Raw genomic sequence first — 18344 nt, forward strand, 5'->3', positions numbered from 1 at the left:
CCAACTGCATCTAAGTCGGGAGTTTTGCAGGAACTTCCCTTATCTTTCTGAATGTTGAGTTTTAAGACAACTTTTTCACTCTCCTCTTTCACTTTCATCAAGAAGCTCTTTAGTTCTCCTTTGCTTTCTGCCATGGTGGTCATGTATGGATGTGAGTTCAACTCTCAGAAAGCTGAGAGCTGAAGAATTGATGCTTTTAAACTGTAGTGTTGGATAAGACTCTTGACAGTCCCTTGGACTGCAAGGAGATCCAACCAGCCCATCCTAAAGGAAATCAGTCCTAAATATTCATTGGAAGGACTGATGCTGAAGCTGAAACTCCAATACTTTGGCCACCTGATGCGAAGAACTGACTCATTGGAAAAGACCCTGATGCTGGGAAAGATTGAAGGTGGGAGGAGAAGGGGACTACAGAGGATGAGATGGTTGGATGGCATCACTGAGGCAATGGACATGAGTTTGAGTAGGCTCTGAGAGTTGGTGATGAACAGGGAAGCCTGGCGAACTGCAGACCATGGGGTTGCAAAGAGTCAGACATGACTGAGCAACTGAATTAACTGAACTGACCGTTATCATACAATTACCTCACATCTTTGGTGTTGCTTGAATTCCCAAAACACCTTCTCATCGCTTGGTCTTTCCTCTACCTAGATCACTCTTTCACCAAAGAGTCATACATTTCATTTCTTCCAAACAAAATCTCTTCAGAGAGCCTTCCCTGTGCACTCTCTGTAATTCTTTCTCTCTGTACATACTTTCCTTTTCTTCATAGCAGTTCATAACACTAAGCCATGTTATCTGTTTATTATCTATTAGTTAGAGTGTAAGCTCCAGGAGGGCAGGGATGTGAGTATTTTGTGCATTTCTATGTTCCAGCGCCTTAGGAAGTAAGTGCTCAATTTTAAATTTTAAACAATTAGCATTTCTAGAAATTAAAAATGATCACTGAAATTAGATTTTAAATCAATGATCAGATGGGCTGAATAAGAACAACTAAAAATAAATTAAGTGGATTAGAAAGTTGACACCAGGAAGTTTACCAAAATGAAGCTTAAAAGGACAAAAATTGGAAATTTGAAGAAAAAGTTAATTTATATAAAATATAAATATATACATATAAAGAAAAAGCAGTTCTTCATTGTGGTACAACATGCACACATAACAAATTTTACAATTTTATCCACTTTTAAGTGTGTAATTCAACACCATTAAGAATTCTTTTATGTGCTAAGTGACTATTTGTATATCTTCTTTGGTGAAATGTCAGCTCAAATCTCTTGTCCATTTTTTGACTTGGTAGCTTGTTTTTTGTTGTTGTTCAATTGTAGAGGTTCTTTATTCTGAATGTTAATTTCTTACCAGTTATGTAGTTTGCAAATAATTTCTCCCATAAATAAAATTTTTAAAAATCACATAAATGAAATAGTCCAAAAAAATTGTTCTAGAACTGAAGAAAGACATGATGCTTCAGCCTGAAATAAACCACCTGGTACCTAGCAAAATAAACAAAAAATGTTTAACATTACCAAAAATAATACTTGTATGTGTATGTTGTGTTAGTCTCAGCTTACTGATAGAGATACTGTTGGTTAGCAATGCCTGAGACATTTGCCCAGGGCCTGTATTACTGTGGCAGCCTCCACAGGCATTTTCTTGACCTGAGCCAACGTCCCTGGTCTGGCCCTTGTGAATCTTATGATCACTGCAGTATGCACTTCAGCAGAAACCATCAGAGAACTTTAAAGAACAAGATTATTACTCACAGGTCTTGGAGAGTCCACAGCATGCTTCAGGGCCACACTGCGAAGTCATGGGGTGGGAGAGGGGAGAGAGAAAGAGAACTTGGAGAGAATCTGGGGCTCTGCCTTTGATAGGGTCCAAGGTTGGGGTGCTTAGGGTTTTGCAGGTTCACTCTGTCCAGGAAGAAATTTTTCCTTCAACCTTGTAGGTGCTTCTGGCTAGTCTAAGAATTAAATTGACATGAAACAGATTAACAGGAGAAAATCACGCAAAAATTTAATAACAATGTGTACATTGTAGAGACCCAGGAAAACTGGGTAACTCAGCAAAATGGCAGAAACCCTCACCTTACATATCATCTTTGGCTGGAGACAAAATAGGATGTTGTGGGTAGTGGTTTGGGACTTTAAAGAGGAGGAAAGCAATTTACATGGATATGGAAAAACAAATGTTTGATAAATAAATGTCTGCTGGGTCATGCAGAGGGGGACAGAGAGGAATTCTAACAAGCACTTTGCTAGGTTCCTGCTACACGCCCAGTTCATACCATAGTTATCTATGGTAACTGCTCTTTTATCTACATTCTTTGAGCAGTTAGGAGGAAAGTCAAAGGTTCTTTCTGAGTCTTTTGGGCTTTGACTTTTTTCAGCTCAAAATCATCTGCATGCCAAAGAAACATTTTGGAGGGGGTAAATTTTGCTCCTTTGCAGTCCCATTTTTGAAACTTAAGTTTCACGGTCCAGAAGTTAAACTGATAGATTGTTTTATATCTCTTTGAACCAGTGTTTTAGTCCTGATACTAGATCAGTTTCGTTACTTATTTCAGGAAGTGGAGATGCAGGTGGGCTCTCAAAGTTAGGTCTATAGGGTATGGGCAGTCAGGTATTTAATAAGAGGCATTTCTATGGAGATGAAAGAAAAACAATGCTTAATGATTGGAGCACGTTGTAAACCCACTGTCTTGAGTCCTGAGTGCTGCCAGTCCAGATTTCTCAGTGTCAGGTCTGAAGCATCTTTTGCAGTTTGGAATGTCTCTGAGAATGTCTTTGGGTGTTTAGGTAACTTTTCTGTTGGTTTACATAGCAATAAGCACAAAGATTGTCTAAACATGCGCTACTGTGGTCATCTCTCTTAAATTCATATCGAGTTATTCATTTTCAGTTTACAGAGATTTAGGAAAAGGGAAGTTTTAGTTCTCAGTGATTCCAAGTCAAAAGTGGGAGAAATATTGAAACATTAGTTTGAACGTTATAGTAAAACTTTTGAGGAAACTAGAATTCAGGATCCAGTTCAGCTAACAAGTGGAAAAGCAAAACCTTGAAGATAACTAACAGAACTAGAATCTAATATCTATAACTGTGTATTAAAGTTCTACTGAAAAACATTTTTCTGTAATATCACCTTCATTTCTAACAAAGATAGCTGAATAAAGACTAGTTTGTAAAACAAGCTTAGTTTCATTAAACCTGGCCTGATTACTTAAATATGTCCAAAAAAAATGATGATTGACCATAAAGGCTTTTTAAAATTTGCTTTGCTGGAATTTTTCACATGGAATTCCAAGTTAAATTTTTATTTGCCTATGGAGGCCACAAAGTCATGAAGCCATATCAAGGACTTGCCATCAGGTTTCCCTGTAATTCCTATATATTTGGGTGAATTCTTCTCTTCTTGAGGTCCCCCAAATATCCTAAGATTCTTGTGCCTGCTTCAGTCAGCTGGTAAGGTTGCTGGGAAATCTGCAAACAGGATACTTACTTGTGTGGTGCTCAACCATGTCCAACTCTTGGCCACTCCATGGACAATAGCCCACTAGGCTCCTCTGTCTGTGGAATTTTTCAGGCAAGAATACTGGAGTGGGTAGCCATTTCTTTCTCCAGGATATCCTCCCCACACACAGATGGAACCTGGGTCTCCTGCATTGCAGGCAGATTCGTTACCACCTGAGACACCAGGGAAGTCCTACTGTAGGCAATTTTTATTTGTTAATTCCTTATTCAATTAAGTGTATGATTTGAAAGTTATTGGGAAATCTGCATTTCTCAGAAAAATCCTTTCTGTAAATCTTCATGAAGATGAAGCATTTTTGAGAAAGCATCAGAGTAAAACAGTAACTGTCTATAAATGACAAAATACTTAAAATGGCATGGTTAAATATCTTTTAATTCAAATGACAAGGAAATTTGGTTATTTCTGTGACATACAATATTTTAAAATCATAACTAGATTCTTACTCATGTTTTTCTTCAAATTAAAACTTTTGCCTTTTAAAATAATTACTAGAATTGTGATTGATAATATTATACCAGGACATATCTGAGTTTTAAGAATTTTATATAATTTCTACATCTATATTAGTAACCTTCATATAATACAACTTAAAGCTTATCATTACTCATTTGACAGTGCTTCCAATGTAATTAAACATACCAAATAAACCTGTTGTTATTGTCATTCAGTTGCTCAGTTGTATCCGACTTTGCAACTCCATGTACTGTAGCACACCAGACTTCCCTGTCCTTCACCATCTCCCAGAGCTTGCTCAAACTCATGTCCATTGATTTCATGAGGCCATCCAACCATCTTGCCCTCTTTTGTGCCCTTCTCCTCCTGCCTTCAATCTTTCCCAGCATCAGGGTCTTTTCCAATGAGTCGGCTCTTCGAAGTCAGCGTCAGCCCTTCCAATGAATATTCAGGACTGATTTCCTTTAGGATTGACTGGTTGGATCTCCTTGCAGTCCAAGGGGCTCTCAAGAGTCTTCTCCAACACCACAGTTCAAAAGCATCAATTCTTCAACGCTCAGCCTTTATGGTCCAACTCTCACATCCATACATGACTACTGGAAAAACCATAGCTTTGACTATACAGACCTTTGTTGGTAAAGTAATGTCTCTGCTTTTTAATATGATGTCTAGGTTGGTTATAACTTTTCTTCCAAGGAGCAAACATCTTTTAATTTCATGGCTGCGGTCGCCATCTGCAGTGATTCTGGAGCCCAGGAAAATAAAGTCTCTCACTGTCTCCATTGTGTCCCCATCTATTTGCCATGAAGTGATGGGACCAGATGCCATGATCTTAGGTTTCTGAATGTTGAGCTTTAAAGACAACTTTTTCACTTTCCTCTTTCACTTTCATCAAGAGGCTCTTTAGCTCTTCTTCGCTTTCTGCCATAAGGGTGGTGTTATCTGCATATATGAGGTTATTTATATTTCTCCTGGCAATCTTGATTTCACCTTGTGGTTCATCCAGCCCAGCAGTTTGCATGATATACTCTGCATAGAAGTTAAATGTCTGGTTCTAGGTGAGTGATCACACTATCATGGTTATCTGGGTCATTAAGACCTCTTTTGTATTGTTCTGTGTATTCTTGTCATCTCTTCTTAATCTCTTCTGCTTCTGTTAGGTCCATACCATTTCTGTCCTTTATTGAGCCCATCTTTGCATGAAATGTTCCCTTGGTATCTCTAATTTTCTTGAAGAGATCTCTAGTCTTTCCCATTCTATTTTTTTTCTCTATTTCTTTGCAATGATCACATAGGAAGCCTTTCTTATCTCTCATTGCTGTTCTTTTGAACTCTGCAACCTAATAAGTTTAATATCACATTTTTGAGATTTTTCCAGGGGCCTGCTGAAAAATCTCAAGCTTAGTTTGAGGTCAAAAAGACTTTATCCAGAATTTGATTTTGGGAAATGTGTCAAAGATATCAAAAGGTTTTAAAACACTCATTCAAATAGGACCATACATCAGTATAAATGAATATTCACTTAACCAAAGTGACAATAAAATATTTCAAAGGCAAATACAGAAAATTTCAACAAACTACTTAAGAGGTAAATAAATTCTACAGTCTGCTATCAAACAGATAGATATTGCAAGAAAACTTTGCCCTCTTAGCAGACAGAGAAAGTAAAATTCTAGTTTTGCAGCAGCTTGGTGGTTTTTGCCACCCTGAGTGGCCTGTGGGACCTTAGTTCCTGACCAGGGATCAAACCCACGCACTCTGCAGTGGAAACACAGAGTCTTAACCCCTGAACTTCCAGGGGATTCCCAGCAACAGCTTAGTTTTAACATTAAAATTCATTCATCCAATTAAATTTATTTTAACCTTAGCCAGTCCTAAGCACACACAAAACTTTTCTCAGGGTTTCTTTTCCATAAGCCTCTATATAATTTCTTTATTTTATATATTCAAATTTTGTCCTGTGCTTTCCTTCTTTTTTTTTTTAAACTTCTTTTGAGGACAAAATTACATGTGTTCCCCTTAGCAAAATGCATTTCTACTCCTTGTACATTTTTTCCATACATAGGAAGATGTTTTCCTTATTAATTTTAATTGCATATTAATTAGAATTCCTAACCCTTAGAAAGGCTGGGCTGGAAGAAGCACAAGCTGGAATCAAGATTGCCAGGAGAAATATCAATAACCTGATATGCAGATGACACCACCCTTATGGCAGAAAGTGAAGAGGAACTAAACAGCCTCTTGATGAAAGTGAAAGAGGAGAGTGAAAAAGTTGGCTTAAAGCTCAACATTCAGAGAACTAAGATCATGGCATCTGGTCCCATAACTCCATGGGAAATAGATGGGGAAACAGTGGAAACAGTGTCAGACTTTATTTTTGGGGGCTCCAAAATCACTGCAGATGGTGATTGCAGCCATGAAATTAAAAGACGCTTACTCCTTGGAAGGAAAGTTACGACCAACCTAGATAGCATATTGAAAAGCAGAGCCATTACTTTGCGAACAAAGGTCCGTCTAGTCAAGGCTATGGTTTTTCCAGTGGCCATGTATGGATGTGAGAGTTGGACTGTGAAGAAAGCTGAGTGCCGAAGAATTGATGATTTTGGACTGTGGTGTTGGAGAAGACTCTTGAAGAGAGTCCCTTGGACTGCAAGGAGATCCAACCAGTCCATTCTGAAGGAGATCAGCCCTGGGATTTCTTTGGAAGGAATGATGCTAAAGCTGAAACTCCAGTACTTTGGCCACCTCATGCGAAGAGTTGACTCATTGGAAAAGACTCTGATGCTGGGAGGGATTGGGGGCAGGAGGAGAAGGGGACAACAGAGGATGAGATGGCTGGATGGCATCACCGACTCGATGGATGTGAGTTTGAGTGAACTCTGGGAGTTGATGACGGACAGAGAGGCCTGGTGCGCTGCGATTCATGGGGTCGCAGAGAGTCGAACATGACTGAGCGACTGAACTTAAGTGAACTGAACTGAACCCTTAGAAACTTTAATTTCTAAGAAAACAGCAGTAAGCGATTGTGAACTGCTTGTTATACCAGTATTTTTTGGTTGGCAACCTTGTGAATACATTTCATGATTTCCAGAAATATACATTTCCTCATAACATAATAATTTTTTAAATCTGGTACATGACATGTTTCTAATAAATCTAAACATATTTAGTTTTGCTATAATAAAAAGACAAAAATAAGTAAGAGACTTTAGCAATTAATATTTCAATATTTTACCATATTTGGAAATGATCTAGACTTTTGATGAATATTCATCATTTAATTTTATTTACAGAAAAGCTGTACAGTTTTAAGTTACCAAATGATTTTGGAAGATATTTTAAAGTTTTATCTCATTTATTTTCATCTAAATCATTTGTCCCCCCAGATTATATTTAGATCACCTTTGAAAACTTCAGGTGACATCCACTCCCTGGGGTCACGAAGATCCTCTGCAGAAGGAAATGGCAACCCACTTCATTATTCTTGACTGGGAAATCCCATGGACAGAGGAGCGTGGCAGGCTACAGACCATGGAGTCTCAAAAGACAGGACTTAGCGACTAACAACAGAATAACAACACTTTCAAATATTTAATATTGATTGAGCCCTTCTGGAGAGCAGTATGGCAGTGTTTACTGACATTAACATGCACACTGAGTAAAATCTGACTTTGAGGAAACTTGTTGGAAATACCCCAATATGCACAGAAAGACATACACACATCCATGGTTACTGAGCATTGTTTGTAATAGGAGAAAAAGTGGTGGTCGGCGCGGGGGGGGGGGGGGGGGGGGGGGGAGGGTGGGGAGAAAGTGAGCCACCAGGGAAGCCCCCCAAAAGAAAAATGTTTAAATAAAATGCAATGAGAAATACACACAAATTACAATAAATAGTCTTCATTGATCATAAATATAAAATTTATAGCCCCAAAAAGAAAAAAGAATAGAAGACAATTGTGCAACAGTATTATCCCTATGCTCCCAGTTATATTTAAGAAATTCAACCGAAATATGCACACATCACGTTTGGATACCTACACTCTTGAAGGTTCCACAGCTAACTGCTATACGGCTTAATACGTACAAAGCCTTACATGATAAATGGTAATAATAAGAGTTGTCTTTTTTTTTAATTATAATGCATTCTTGCATTACTTACATAATTTAAAAGTAAATAATATGTTTGCGATTACATTAATAACTCCCTGAACCCAACTACCTACCAAGCGTGAGGGTCATTTATTACAACCCTTCCATCCCAAGAGCCCAGCATGGGGTCCAGCAGTTAATGGCCTGGCTGTGAACACATGCTGCGGGGACCAGCCTGCCGATTCTCACCACTCCCCACACCCTAGGGAGATCCTGAAGTCAACATTCACTACACCATGCTAATTCTCCCTCAGATGTCGCAGCTGCCAGCCATCCAAAACGCAGGCGCGAGAAGGCGGTGCCCACTCCCGGCAGCCCCGCCTCCCGGGCTCCTAGACGTCACTGGGCAGCGCCGCTCAGTATCTGAAGGGCCTGCCATCTGCCTTCCGGAAGGGAACCCCGGCCGCGAACTATGGCGACCGTCGCGGAGCAGTGGGTGCTGGTGGAGATGGTCCAGGCGCTCTACGAGGTGAGCTTGGCGACTTCAAGGGCTTACGACCACACCCAACCCTGGGGAAGTGGGACGTTTTGTGTGGATTTTTGTGCTGAGGGCCTAGGCGGGCCTGGCCCAGTCACGCCCGGACCCTCGGCGTCGCTCCCTGGAAGGGCTCAGAGGCACATATTTCCCAGCGGCGGAATGTAGGGAGGCGCGGGTGGGAGCCGAACTGGGGGGGTCTCGATTTGCTCTCCAGCTAGCGGAGAGCCCTCTCCAGGTCTTGTCCGGATACAGGAGAGAGACTAGTCAAAAGCCAGAACTGTTAAAACGGGAGAGATGGAAGTAGAATGGAAAATCTCAGTCTGGAGAGGTCCTAGGGAAGACAGGTCCTTCAAACTGTGGAGCAGATAATAGGGGAAAAAATAATAAGTTGGAGTTTGTTTTTGTTGGGAGGTAGCCGAATGATTTGTTGGAAAGGAAGCCGAATGATTTAGGAATATGAAATAGCCATTCTTCCGCATACGTCCCATTTTCTGTCTTGCAGAGATACTTTAGTAAATCGTTGAAGAAAGATTAGTTAAGGGATGTTTTTTGAAAGGCCAGCCATTTCAGGTAGTAAGATAATATAAAATTTAAATGTCGTTCTTGTGTAAAACGTTCATTCGACATTTAGTGAGTTTCTCTGCATTGTACAGTAGAACTTTCTGCTTGTTCCCTGAGCTGTTCAGTAGCCACTAAACACATGTGGCTGTTAAGCACTTGAAAAGTGGCTAGTACCGCTAAAGGACTGAATTTTTCATTCAAGTTAGATGTGTATTTAAATAGTTGAATGGTGCTAGTGACTCTAGTATTGGGCAGCACTGATGTAAATGCTAGAAGCAGTGCAGTGAGCGAACAGGTAAAAGTTGCTGTGCTTATGGATCTCACATTCATGTAGAGTGAATCTCAGTTTCTTTAGATAATTTTCTTAAAACTTAATATTGCACTTACTGGCAGCGGTGATGATGAAAGATGCATCAGGACCCATCAGGACTTTTTGGAAAAAACAAACAGTTGAGAAAGAGAATATGGCTTAGGAGATGTCCAACCATAGGTTAATCATAGTGACTGTGAAAGTCACTCAGTCTTGTCCCACTCTTTGCGACTCCCTGGAATTCTCCAGGCCAGAACACTGGAGTGTGTAGCCTTTACCTTCTCCAGGGGATCTTCCCAACCCAGGGATCAAACCGAGGTCTCACGCATTGCGGGTGGAATCTTTACCTGCTGAGTCACAAGGGAAGCCCAAGAATACAGGAGTGGGTAGCCTATCCCTTCTCCAGCGGATCTTCCCCACCCAGAAATCCAGCTGGGGTCTCCTGCATTGCAGGCGGACTCTTTACCAACTGAGCTATCAGTGACTAAGAAGAGCCAGTGAAATTTAAGGTTTGTGTTACAGAAATGAATAACTTCTACTGTATATTGTTGCTGTTTTTCTGAAGACTGCCCTTCGATTATGTAACTTCTCATACCTTAGTACTGACCATGAGTGAGCCTTGAGAGGAGTCCTGGATGTCTTTCCTAGGGAAGAAAAGAACCTGCATTTATAATTTTTATTAATTCAGTAGACATTTCAGCTTTTCTTAGGATGATGTCTTTGTGGGGTGGAATGTTTATCTAGTGACTTGGATATTTGTTTGTCAGCTATAATCCAATTATTGATAAAGCCAAAAGGGTTTTTTTTAGTAGAGCCCTTATTCTTAAATGAATTATATTCAGGAGGGATCAGCAAATTTTAAAAATAATCTTAGAGAGATTTCTGGTTTTGCTTCTAATTTCTGTGTACCTTGGATGTAGAATTTAAGGAGTCTTGTTGTGTACCTATACGTAGATAACATGTATGGAGTTTTAAAGGTAGCTGTGCAGTGATCTGAAAGTTTATGTATGCATTTGTCATCAGTTTCCCTGTCACCACCTCAGAATTTTTTGAACTACTGTGACTCATCACTTTCTGTCTAATGCTTTACAGTAGTTTGTATTTACATTTCTAAATACCTCTTTTAAATGACTTTCCAATGACAACCTATTGGAATACAGCACTCCATAACTGACTGATGGTGGTTTAGTTGATATCTGGAATCTTCTACATGCACTTGGTATGTTTAGTTGTATAAAACATAAAAGTCAGCTAGCTTGGCCTTTATCCTGGAAATGTACAGTTAAAAAGAAGACCTGACATGGATAATTTCATTAAGGTAACTTTTTGCCTGTTGACATGGAAAACACTACATACTTTTGGGAAACTCTGGTAGAAAAGAGACATGCTGTTTCTTTAAGCATTAATAAAGTCTTTCTGCCATGTTCCAAGGAAAATTTAAAGAGGATTATCAGGGATACAGAAAATGTAGTAAGATGTGCAAAATTCTTTGAAAATTGTGGAAACTGGTTTCCAAATAATTCTCAGTTCATCCGTGATATGTGAAGGTGACAGAAGGCTTGTGATGCTGCAAAATGTTTGTTAGTTACAGTCATTTCCTACCAGTAAAAATACAAATTACCTGAAGGATCTGATAGTTAATATTGTTTAATTATTGAAATTCTGTGTCAGATTTTATTTTAAAAATTAATTTTTATTCCTAAAGATGGTTTAAAGCTGCAGTTTTAGAGATTTTTCATGTTAGGAGAAATGCCTTCTGTTAGAAATGGGAAATGGAATGAGCAGAAATAAAGTGAGCTTTGGAAGTAAATCTTCAGAAGTAATAAATAGGTTTTGTAAGGGTCATGGGTAGTAGTATATGCAGGTGCATTAAATTATATGTGCAGGTTTGGAAATATTTCTTTATTTCTTGTTTTTGTTTTGCTTTTGACTCCTAGGCTCCTGCTTATCATCTTATTTTAGAAGGAATTTTAATACTCTGGATAATCAGACTTCTTTTCTCTAAAACTTACAAATTACAAGAACGATCTGATCTTACACTCAAGGTGAGAAGTTAAATTTCTATTTTATTATTTGGTGTATGATTATAGTTGCTGCTGCTGCTGCTAAGTCACTTCAGTTGTGTCCGACTCTGTGTGAACTGATAGACGTCAGCCCACCAGTCTCTCCTGCCCCTGGGATTCCCCAGGCAAGAACATTGGAGTGGGTTGCCATTTCCTTCTCCAATGCATGAAAGTGAAAAGTGAAAGTGAAGTCGCTCAGTCATGTCCGACTCTTAGCAACCCCATGGACTGCGGCCTACCAGGCTCCTCCATCCATGGGATTTTCCAGGCAAGAGTTACTGGAGTGGGGTGCCATTGCCTTCTCCAATTATAGTTGCTACATCTTTCAAAAGGGACTTGTGGTGGCCCAACTATATATATATATATATGTTAAAATGTTTTCTGGAATGTAAGGAAAACGGGAATGAAATATCAGGGTAAACAAATTACAAGGAATCCAGGGATAAAGTAAGTACCCAAAGGAGTACCATGTTACAGGCCTTTATATTTTGCTAGGAGTAAACAGCAGTCTGGAAACATACTAGATGCTGGAAGGGAAACTTGGGCTACTGCTGAATTGCCAGTGTCCACCTGTAAAGTTACATGAGTTGCTTGGGAAAAGCAGCACTGTTTCTGAAGTGTGAATGAAAGTTTTCCCTGTGGTCTTCATTAAGGAGATTCAGAGTCGGAGAGAATCCTCTCCATCCCACCACTCTCCACCTTCCCACCCCAAATCGAATTTTGATGTGTTCTGTATGGTAAAGGACCCAGCTCAAGCCCAAGTTTGGCAAACCTTAGGAAGAAGTGTCAAGAGGACTTTCAGTGCTGCCCTCTGGGCTCTGTTAGTATGGAGGACCAAGGGGTTTGTGGAATCCCCCACCTTCTCGTGCAGGTAGGAACACTGAGTAACTGTGCCCCAGGTATGAGAGGGGAAGAGCAGTTTTGACTGCAGCATGGTTTCTGTGACTTTGATTGTTTCCCTGTCCAGCCTCTATAGCAATCTGCCAGAATACTTAGAGACAAGTACAGTTAGAGATCCCACAAAAGTGCTTAAAACTTCAGTTCAGAAGTTCACAAGGCAGCATTAAGTGTAGCACAAAGATGGACACTGCTCTTTTCTTTGCTTGCTGGAGCATTCACAGGAGAAGGTGCAAGTGGAATAGAATTACAGCAGTGTGGCAAGTGTTGCCTTGTTTTCACTGGCTGGCCCCTGCTGTCTTGATCATTAATGTTTATCATGAGAGGGTCAGACAGTATCCCCTCTAGGGGATATGCAGCAAGTGACTCTTAGGGCAAATAAGTTTAGGAAACCTGAGTAAAGCAAACTAAAGAGGTGTCTCATTGCATGATTTCTTATATAAAAGGTTTTTTATACACCAGTGGCTATTTGAACCTCTGGAGAAATACCCTAAACTTGACCACAGATCCCCACCCCTGCCTTTTTTTATGGCACACTAATCCTTGTGGGATTAGTGTACCATAGAACACTCTTTTGATAGTATTACAGTAAGATTGAGTCCTCCAGCCCAGAAATCCTGTCTTCTTTTTTTCCCTTGGTATTTAGAAACTCCATATGAATGATTACATGGCCATGGAACAGATTTCTAGCCCAGCTGTTTAAGGGGTTGATCATTCCTAATATTCTTAATTTAAGTTTAAGCATATCAGTTCACACAAATGTGCATTTTGAAAAAATAATGCCTAAACATAATTTTAGGATAACCCTCTAAAATCAAAGCTTACCTAGAGCAAGATTCAGTAGTCACTGACATCTTACCCTAAAAGCTGTGGAAGGAAAAAAAACAACTGTGTGAGCGTTTCTAAAGCTTAACTTAATGGCAGCAAAGAAGAAATGCCCTTCTCAGTTTTGCAGATGTGCAGAGTCTCTTGAATACCAGGCAATCTTGAATTGATTCTGAAATCTGTCTCCATGGTAGCGAGTGGACTGTGTATATGTATCACACGTGCTCTAGGCTTGTTCAGGATACTGTTCTTCCATGCAGTTGATTTATTCAGCTAAGCAATTTTGAGTTCCTGAGCCTTAAGTGAGTATGCTCCTGGCCATGCCCTAGAGTTGTCTATTAGGAGAAACATACACAGAAGCATTTAACAGGAGTGTGGAAATAGAAATATTAAGAGTGGGCTTATCTAAGGCTAGAATTCCTGTCTCTGTCATGTTCATCAGTGTGCCTCATCTCATCGTGTACATCCAGAGTACATTTTCAAAATTACACTTCCTTTTCTAGTTCAAGAAAGGATAGGAAACTCAAAATAGTCAAAATACCTGTAATGCAAGAAATAACGGGTAAAAGGAATAAAGTGGCTTTCTGTGAGAAATTTCCAAACAACTAAATCCTATTATGATAATCAATATTAGAGAGTCTTTTTGGTATATTTCAGTTGCTTCTGAATCCTTGCCAGTGGCTTATAGAAACAGTGCTTTGTAGTCTAATTGATCCCTTCCTATGACTGTCATGTCTATAAGAACCTAAGGTGTGGCTGTCTATAATATTTTGCAAGAGGCTGAGGTCACTTAACCTGCAGTGATGCTTCTTGTCTTTGTGTTGTAGACTTTTTGTTTTATCATCAGTAGCAGTTATACTTCCTACAGTGAGAAATTCTGAACAAAAATAAAATTAAAAAAATTTTCCATCACCTAGGAAGTTTTCATGGGAAAAGAGCCTTTAGTCTGAGTTGAGGAAAGAGGTGAGGGGTTAAGTGCACAAAACTCAGTGGTGATTTAGTGTCATTTCCAGCCACAGCGTCTGGACCTCTTTCTAGCAGCGTGTTCATTACGATGGCATCATTACAACAAACAGTTTAGATACTGCTAGAGTTGCTGTCCAGTAAGTAGCACTGCACTGTATTTTAACTGCTTTTCTCTTGTAGGAAAAGGAAGAATTGATTGAAGAGTGGCAACCAGAGCCTCTTGTTCCGCCTGTCTCAAAAGACCATCCTGCTCTCAACTACAACATTGTTTCAGGGTAAATTGGTTTTGTTAGTCAAGGACTGATGTTTGGTTTCCTGAAAGTAAATTCAGCAAAGTATACGTTGGTTTATATAGTATTCCCTTTTTAACTGAAATAAGACGTTCAGAAATTTCTGGAGACTGGAAATGCTCTTTAATAGTCTCCAGTTTGGGTTTCAGAGTTTGTCTCTTTAAAACATATTTATTTTTCAAAGTAATACAGACATATAATATTTCAGATGGTGAGACAGTGAAATGAAAAACAGCATTCCTCCTCTTTCCCACCTGGTTTGTTTCTGATTTTAGATCTGTTGTAGATCTTTATAAGTAGATAGTAATGGTATGCTTGCACCACTGTTTCTTGATTGATTAGTATAGACAGACAGTCCCTATTGACTCTCACAGTATGAATTATGAAACTTCAACTCATGCTAGTCCCTCCTGGACTTCCAGTGTTTTATCTGTTTATATTTTTAGTTCTTCTATTTCAGTATAGAGAAAATAATAATAGACACATAGTATCCACCATCAAGAAGTAATAGGTATTAACATTTTGCTGTTTACTTCAAATCTGTTTTTTAAAAGAAATAGAGCATTAGAAATATAGTTGATCCTTGAACAGTATGGCAGGGGTGCTGACCCTCCATGAAGTCAGAAACCTACAACTAAATTACAGTCAGCCCTCCAGATACATGGTTTTAACACATCCCTCCCGATACGTGGTTTTACTACTATTTACAGTCTTGAAGTTGGTGGATGTTCCTTTGCTTATATTTATACTTTTACAACAATATGCCTGTTGCTATGAAAGTTTTCAGTATTTGTTTATAAAATACGATGCAGCATATTCTCTTGAGAGAGCTTCCCAGGTGGCTTAGTGGTAAAGAATCTGCCTGCCAGTGCAGCTGATGCAGGACATGTGGGTTCAGTCTCTGGGTCAGGAAGATCCCCTGGAGAAGGAAATGGCAACCTACTCCAGTATTCTTGCCTGGGAAATCCCATGGACAGAGGAGCCTGGAGGGCTACAGTCCATTAGGTCGCAAAGAATCAGACACCACTGAGCAACATTCTCCTGAGACTGTCCTTCTACTTCTGGTCTGACATGGGAGAGGCTTGTATTCTTCACTTTGGTGAATTTCTTTGGTCTTATGAAAGTTTTACTTGTTCTTAAATCAAACTTATCAATCATTAATGTTATGATCATAAAATCCTTCCTACCACAGATGTCTAATTTGCCTGTTTTCTGTATGACAGTCACTTGTCCCAACATAATTGGTTGAAATAATCCATTTTTTACCTACTGATTGGAAATTTCCCTACTTTCATATGTCATGTTCATCACTCAGTCGTGTCGGACTCCTTTTTCATATCCTTCTCCAGGGGATCTTTCTGACCCAGGGATCGAACCTGGGTCTCCTGCATTGCAAGTAGATTCGTTACCATCTGAGCTACCAGGGAAGCCTTCATATGTTAAGTTCCCTTATATAAGATCTATTTCTGGCTTTATTTCTGTTCTTTTGGTATATTTGTTCTCCCTGTGCCAGAACCTCGTTTATGTTGTTCACTTGCTAAGTCATATCCAACTCTTTGCAACCCCATGGACTACAGAACACCAGGTTTCCCTGTACTTCACCATCTCCCTAAGTTTGCTAAATTCATGTCCATTGAGTCAGTGATGCTGTCTAACCACCTCATCCTCTGCTGCCCCCTTCTCCTTTTACCTTCAGTCTCTCCCAGCATCAGGATCTTTTCCAGTGAGTTGGCTTTTCGAATCAGGTGGCAAAGTATTGAAGCTTCAGCTTCAACATAAGTCCTCAATGAATATTCAGGGTTGATTTCCTTTAGGATTGACTGGTTTGATCTCCTTGCAGTCCAAGAGACTCTCAAGAGTCTTACCCAGCACCACAATTCAAAAGCGTCAATTCTGGGAAGCTCAGCTTTCTCTTATGGTCCAACTCCAGATCCATACACAACTACTGGAAAAACTATAGCTTTGACTATATGGACCTTTGTTGGCAAAATGATGTCTCTGCTTTTTATATACTGTCTAAGTTTCTCATAGATTTTCTTTCAAGAAGCAAGCGTCTTTTAACTTCATAGCTGCAGACACTGTCCACAGTGATTTTACAGCCCAGGAAAACAAAATTTGTCAGTGCTTCCACTTTTTACCCTTCTGTTTGCCATGAAGTGATGGGACCAGATTCCATGATCTTAATTTTTGAATGTTGAGTTTCAAGCTGGCTTTTTCATTCTCCTCTTTCACCCTCATCAAGAGGCTCTTTAGTTCCTCTTTACTTTCTGCCATTAGAGTGGTATCATCTGCATATTTGAAGTTGTTGGTATTTCTCCCAGCAATCTTGATTTCTGCTTGTGGTTAAACGAGCCTGGCATTTTGCATAATGTATTCCACGTATAAGTTAAATAGGCAGGGTGACAATACAGCCTTGTTGTATTCCTCTCCCAATTTTGAACCAATCCATTATTCCATGTCTGGTTCTAATTGTTGTTTCTTGACCTGCATATAGGTTTCTCAGGAGACAGGTGCAGTGGTCTGGTCTGTTTAAGAATTTTCCACATTTTGTTGTGATCTACACAGTCAAAAGGCTTTAGCATAGTCAATAAAGCAGAAGTAGATTTTTTTTCCTTAGAACTCTCTTGCTTTCTCTATGACCCAACAGATATTGGTAATGTGATCTCTGGTTCCTTTGCCTTTTCTAAATCCAGCTTATGTATCTAGGTTCATGTACTGCTGAAGCCTACTTTGAAGGATTTTGAGCATAACCATGCTAGCATGTGAAATGAACTCAGTGTTAGGGTAGTTTGAACATTCTTTGGTATTGCCCTTTTTTGGGATTGGAATGAAAACAGACCTTTTCCTATCTTGTGACCACTGCTGAGTTTTCCAAATTTGCTGACATATGAGCGCAACACTTTAACAGCATGATCTTTTAGGATTTGAAATAGTTCAGCTGGAATTCCATCACTTCCACTAACTTTGTAGTAATGCTTCCAAAGGCCCTCTTGACTTTATACTCCAGGATGTCTAGTTCTAGGCGAGTGACCACACCATCATGGTTATCTGGGTCAAGACCTTTTTGTGTAGTTCTTCTGTATATTCTTGCTCAGTTCAGTTCAGTTCAGTTGCTCAGTCGTGTCCGGCTCTTTGCGACACCATGAATTGCAGCACACCAGGCCTCCCTGTCCATCACCAACTCCCAGAGTTCACTCAAAGTCACGTCCATAGAGTCTGTGATGTCATCCAGCCATCTCATCCTCTGTCGTCCCCTTCTCCTCCTGCCCCCAATCCCTCCCAGCATCAGAGTCTTTTCCAATGAGTCAACTCGTCGCATAAGATGGCCAAAGTACTGGAGTTTCAGCTTTACCATCATTCCTTCAAAAGAACACCCAGGACTGATCTCCTTTAGAATGGACTGGTTGGATCTCCTGGCAGTCCAAGGGACTCTCAAGAGTCTTCTCCAACACCACAGTTCAAAAGCATCAGTTCTTCGGTGCTCAGCCTTCTTCACAGTCCAACTCTCACATCCATACATGACCACAGGAAAAACCATACCCTTGACTAGACGGACCTTTGTTGGCAAAGTAATGTCTCTGCTTTTGAATATGCTATCTAGGTTGGTCATAACTTTCCTTCCAAGGAGTAAGCGTCTTTTAATTTCATGGCTGCAGTCACCATCTGCAGTGATTTTGGAGCCTAAATAAATAAAGTCTAACACTGTTTCCACTGTTTCCCGATCTATTTCCCATGAAGCGATGGGACCAGATGCCATGATCTTAGTTCTCTGAATGTTGAGCTTTAAGCCAACTTTTTCACTCTCCACTTTCACTTTCATC

General features: G+C 39.8%; 1 protein-coding gene and 1 long non-coding RNA gene across 5 annotated transcripts in view; one reads left to right on the top strand and one right to left on the bottom strand.

Annotated features, from left to right (window-relative positions):
- Positions 1 to 1330: 1330 nt before the first annotated feature.
- LOC129650521 (uncharacterized) lies at positions 1331 to 8318 on the bottom strand. The gene is made up of 3 exons (XR_008713803.1): positions 8208 to 8318; positions 1764 to 1963; positions 1331 to 1493 (listed from the first exon to the last, which is right to left on the bottom strand). It is a non-coding gene; the product is annotated as an uncharacterized LOC129650521 (long non-coding RNA).
- Positions 8319 to 8420: 102 nt separating this feature from the next.
- The window catches only part of SPTLC1 (serine palmitoyltransferase long chain base subunit 1), a 69765-nt gene continuing 59841 nt past the window's right edge, over positions 8421 to 18344 (top strand). For 2 of the 4 annotated variants that reach the window (XR_008713802.1, XM_055579110.1), the window contains exons 1-3: positions 8421 to 8602; positions 11420 to 11527; positions 14414 to 14508. Coding sequence is in view for 2 of the 4 variants with exons in the window: in XM_055579110.1 (XP_055435085.1) it covers positions 8546 to 8602; positions 11420 to 11527; positions 14414 to 14508 (260 nt within the window). In the remaining 2 variants the exon portion in view is untranslated. Of the gene's footprint in view, positions 8603 to 11419; positions 11528 to 14413; positions 14509 to 18344 lie in introns of those variants that run through there. The other 2 variants (XM_055579109.1, XM_055579111.1) reach the window with 2 other exon arrangements.

The sequence above is a fragment of the Bubalus kerabau genome, chromosome 4 (genome assembly GCF_029407905.1).
Source record: "Bubalus kerabau isolate K-KA32 ecotype Philippines breed swamp buffalo chromosome 4, PCC_UOA_SB_1v2, whole genome shotgun sequence".
NCBI classification, from domain to species: Eukaryota; Metazoa; Chordata; class Mammalia; order Artiodactyla; family Bovidae; genus Bubalus; species Bubalus kerabau.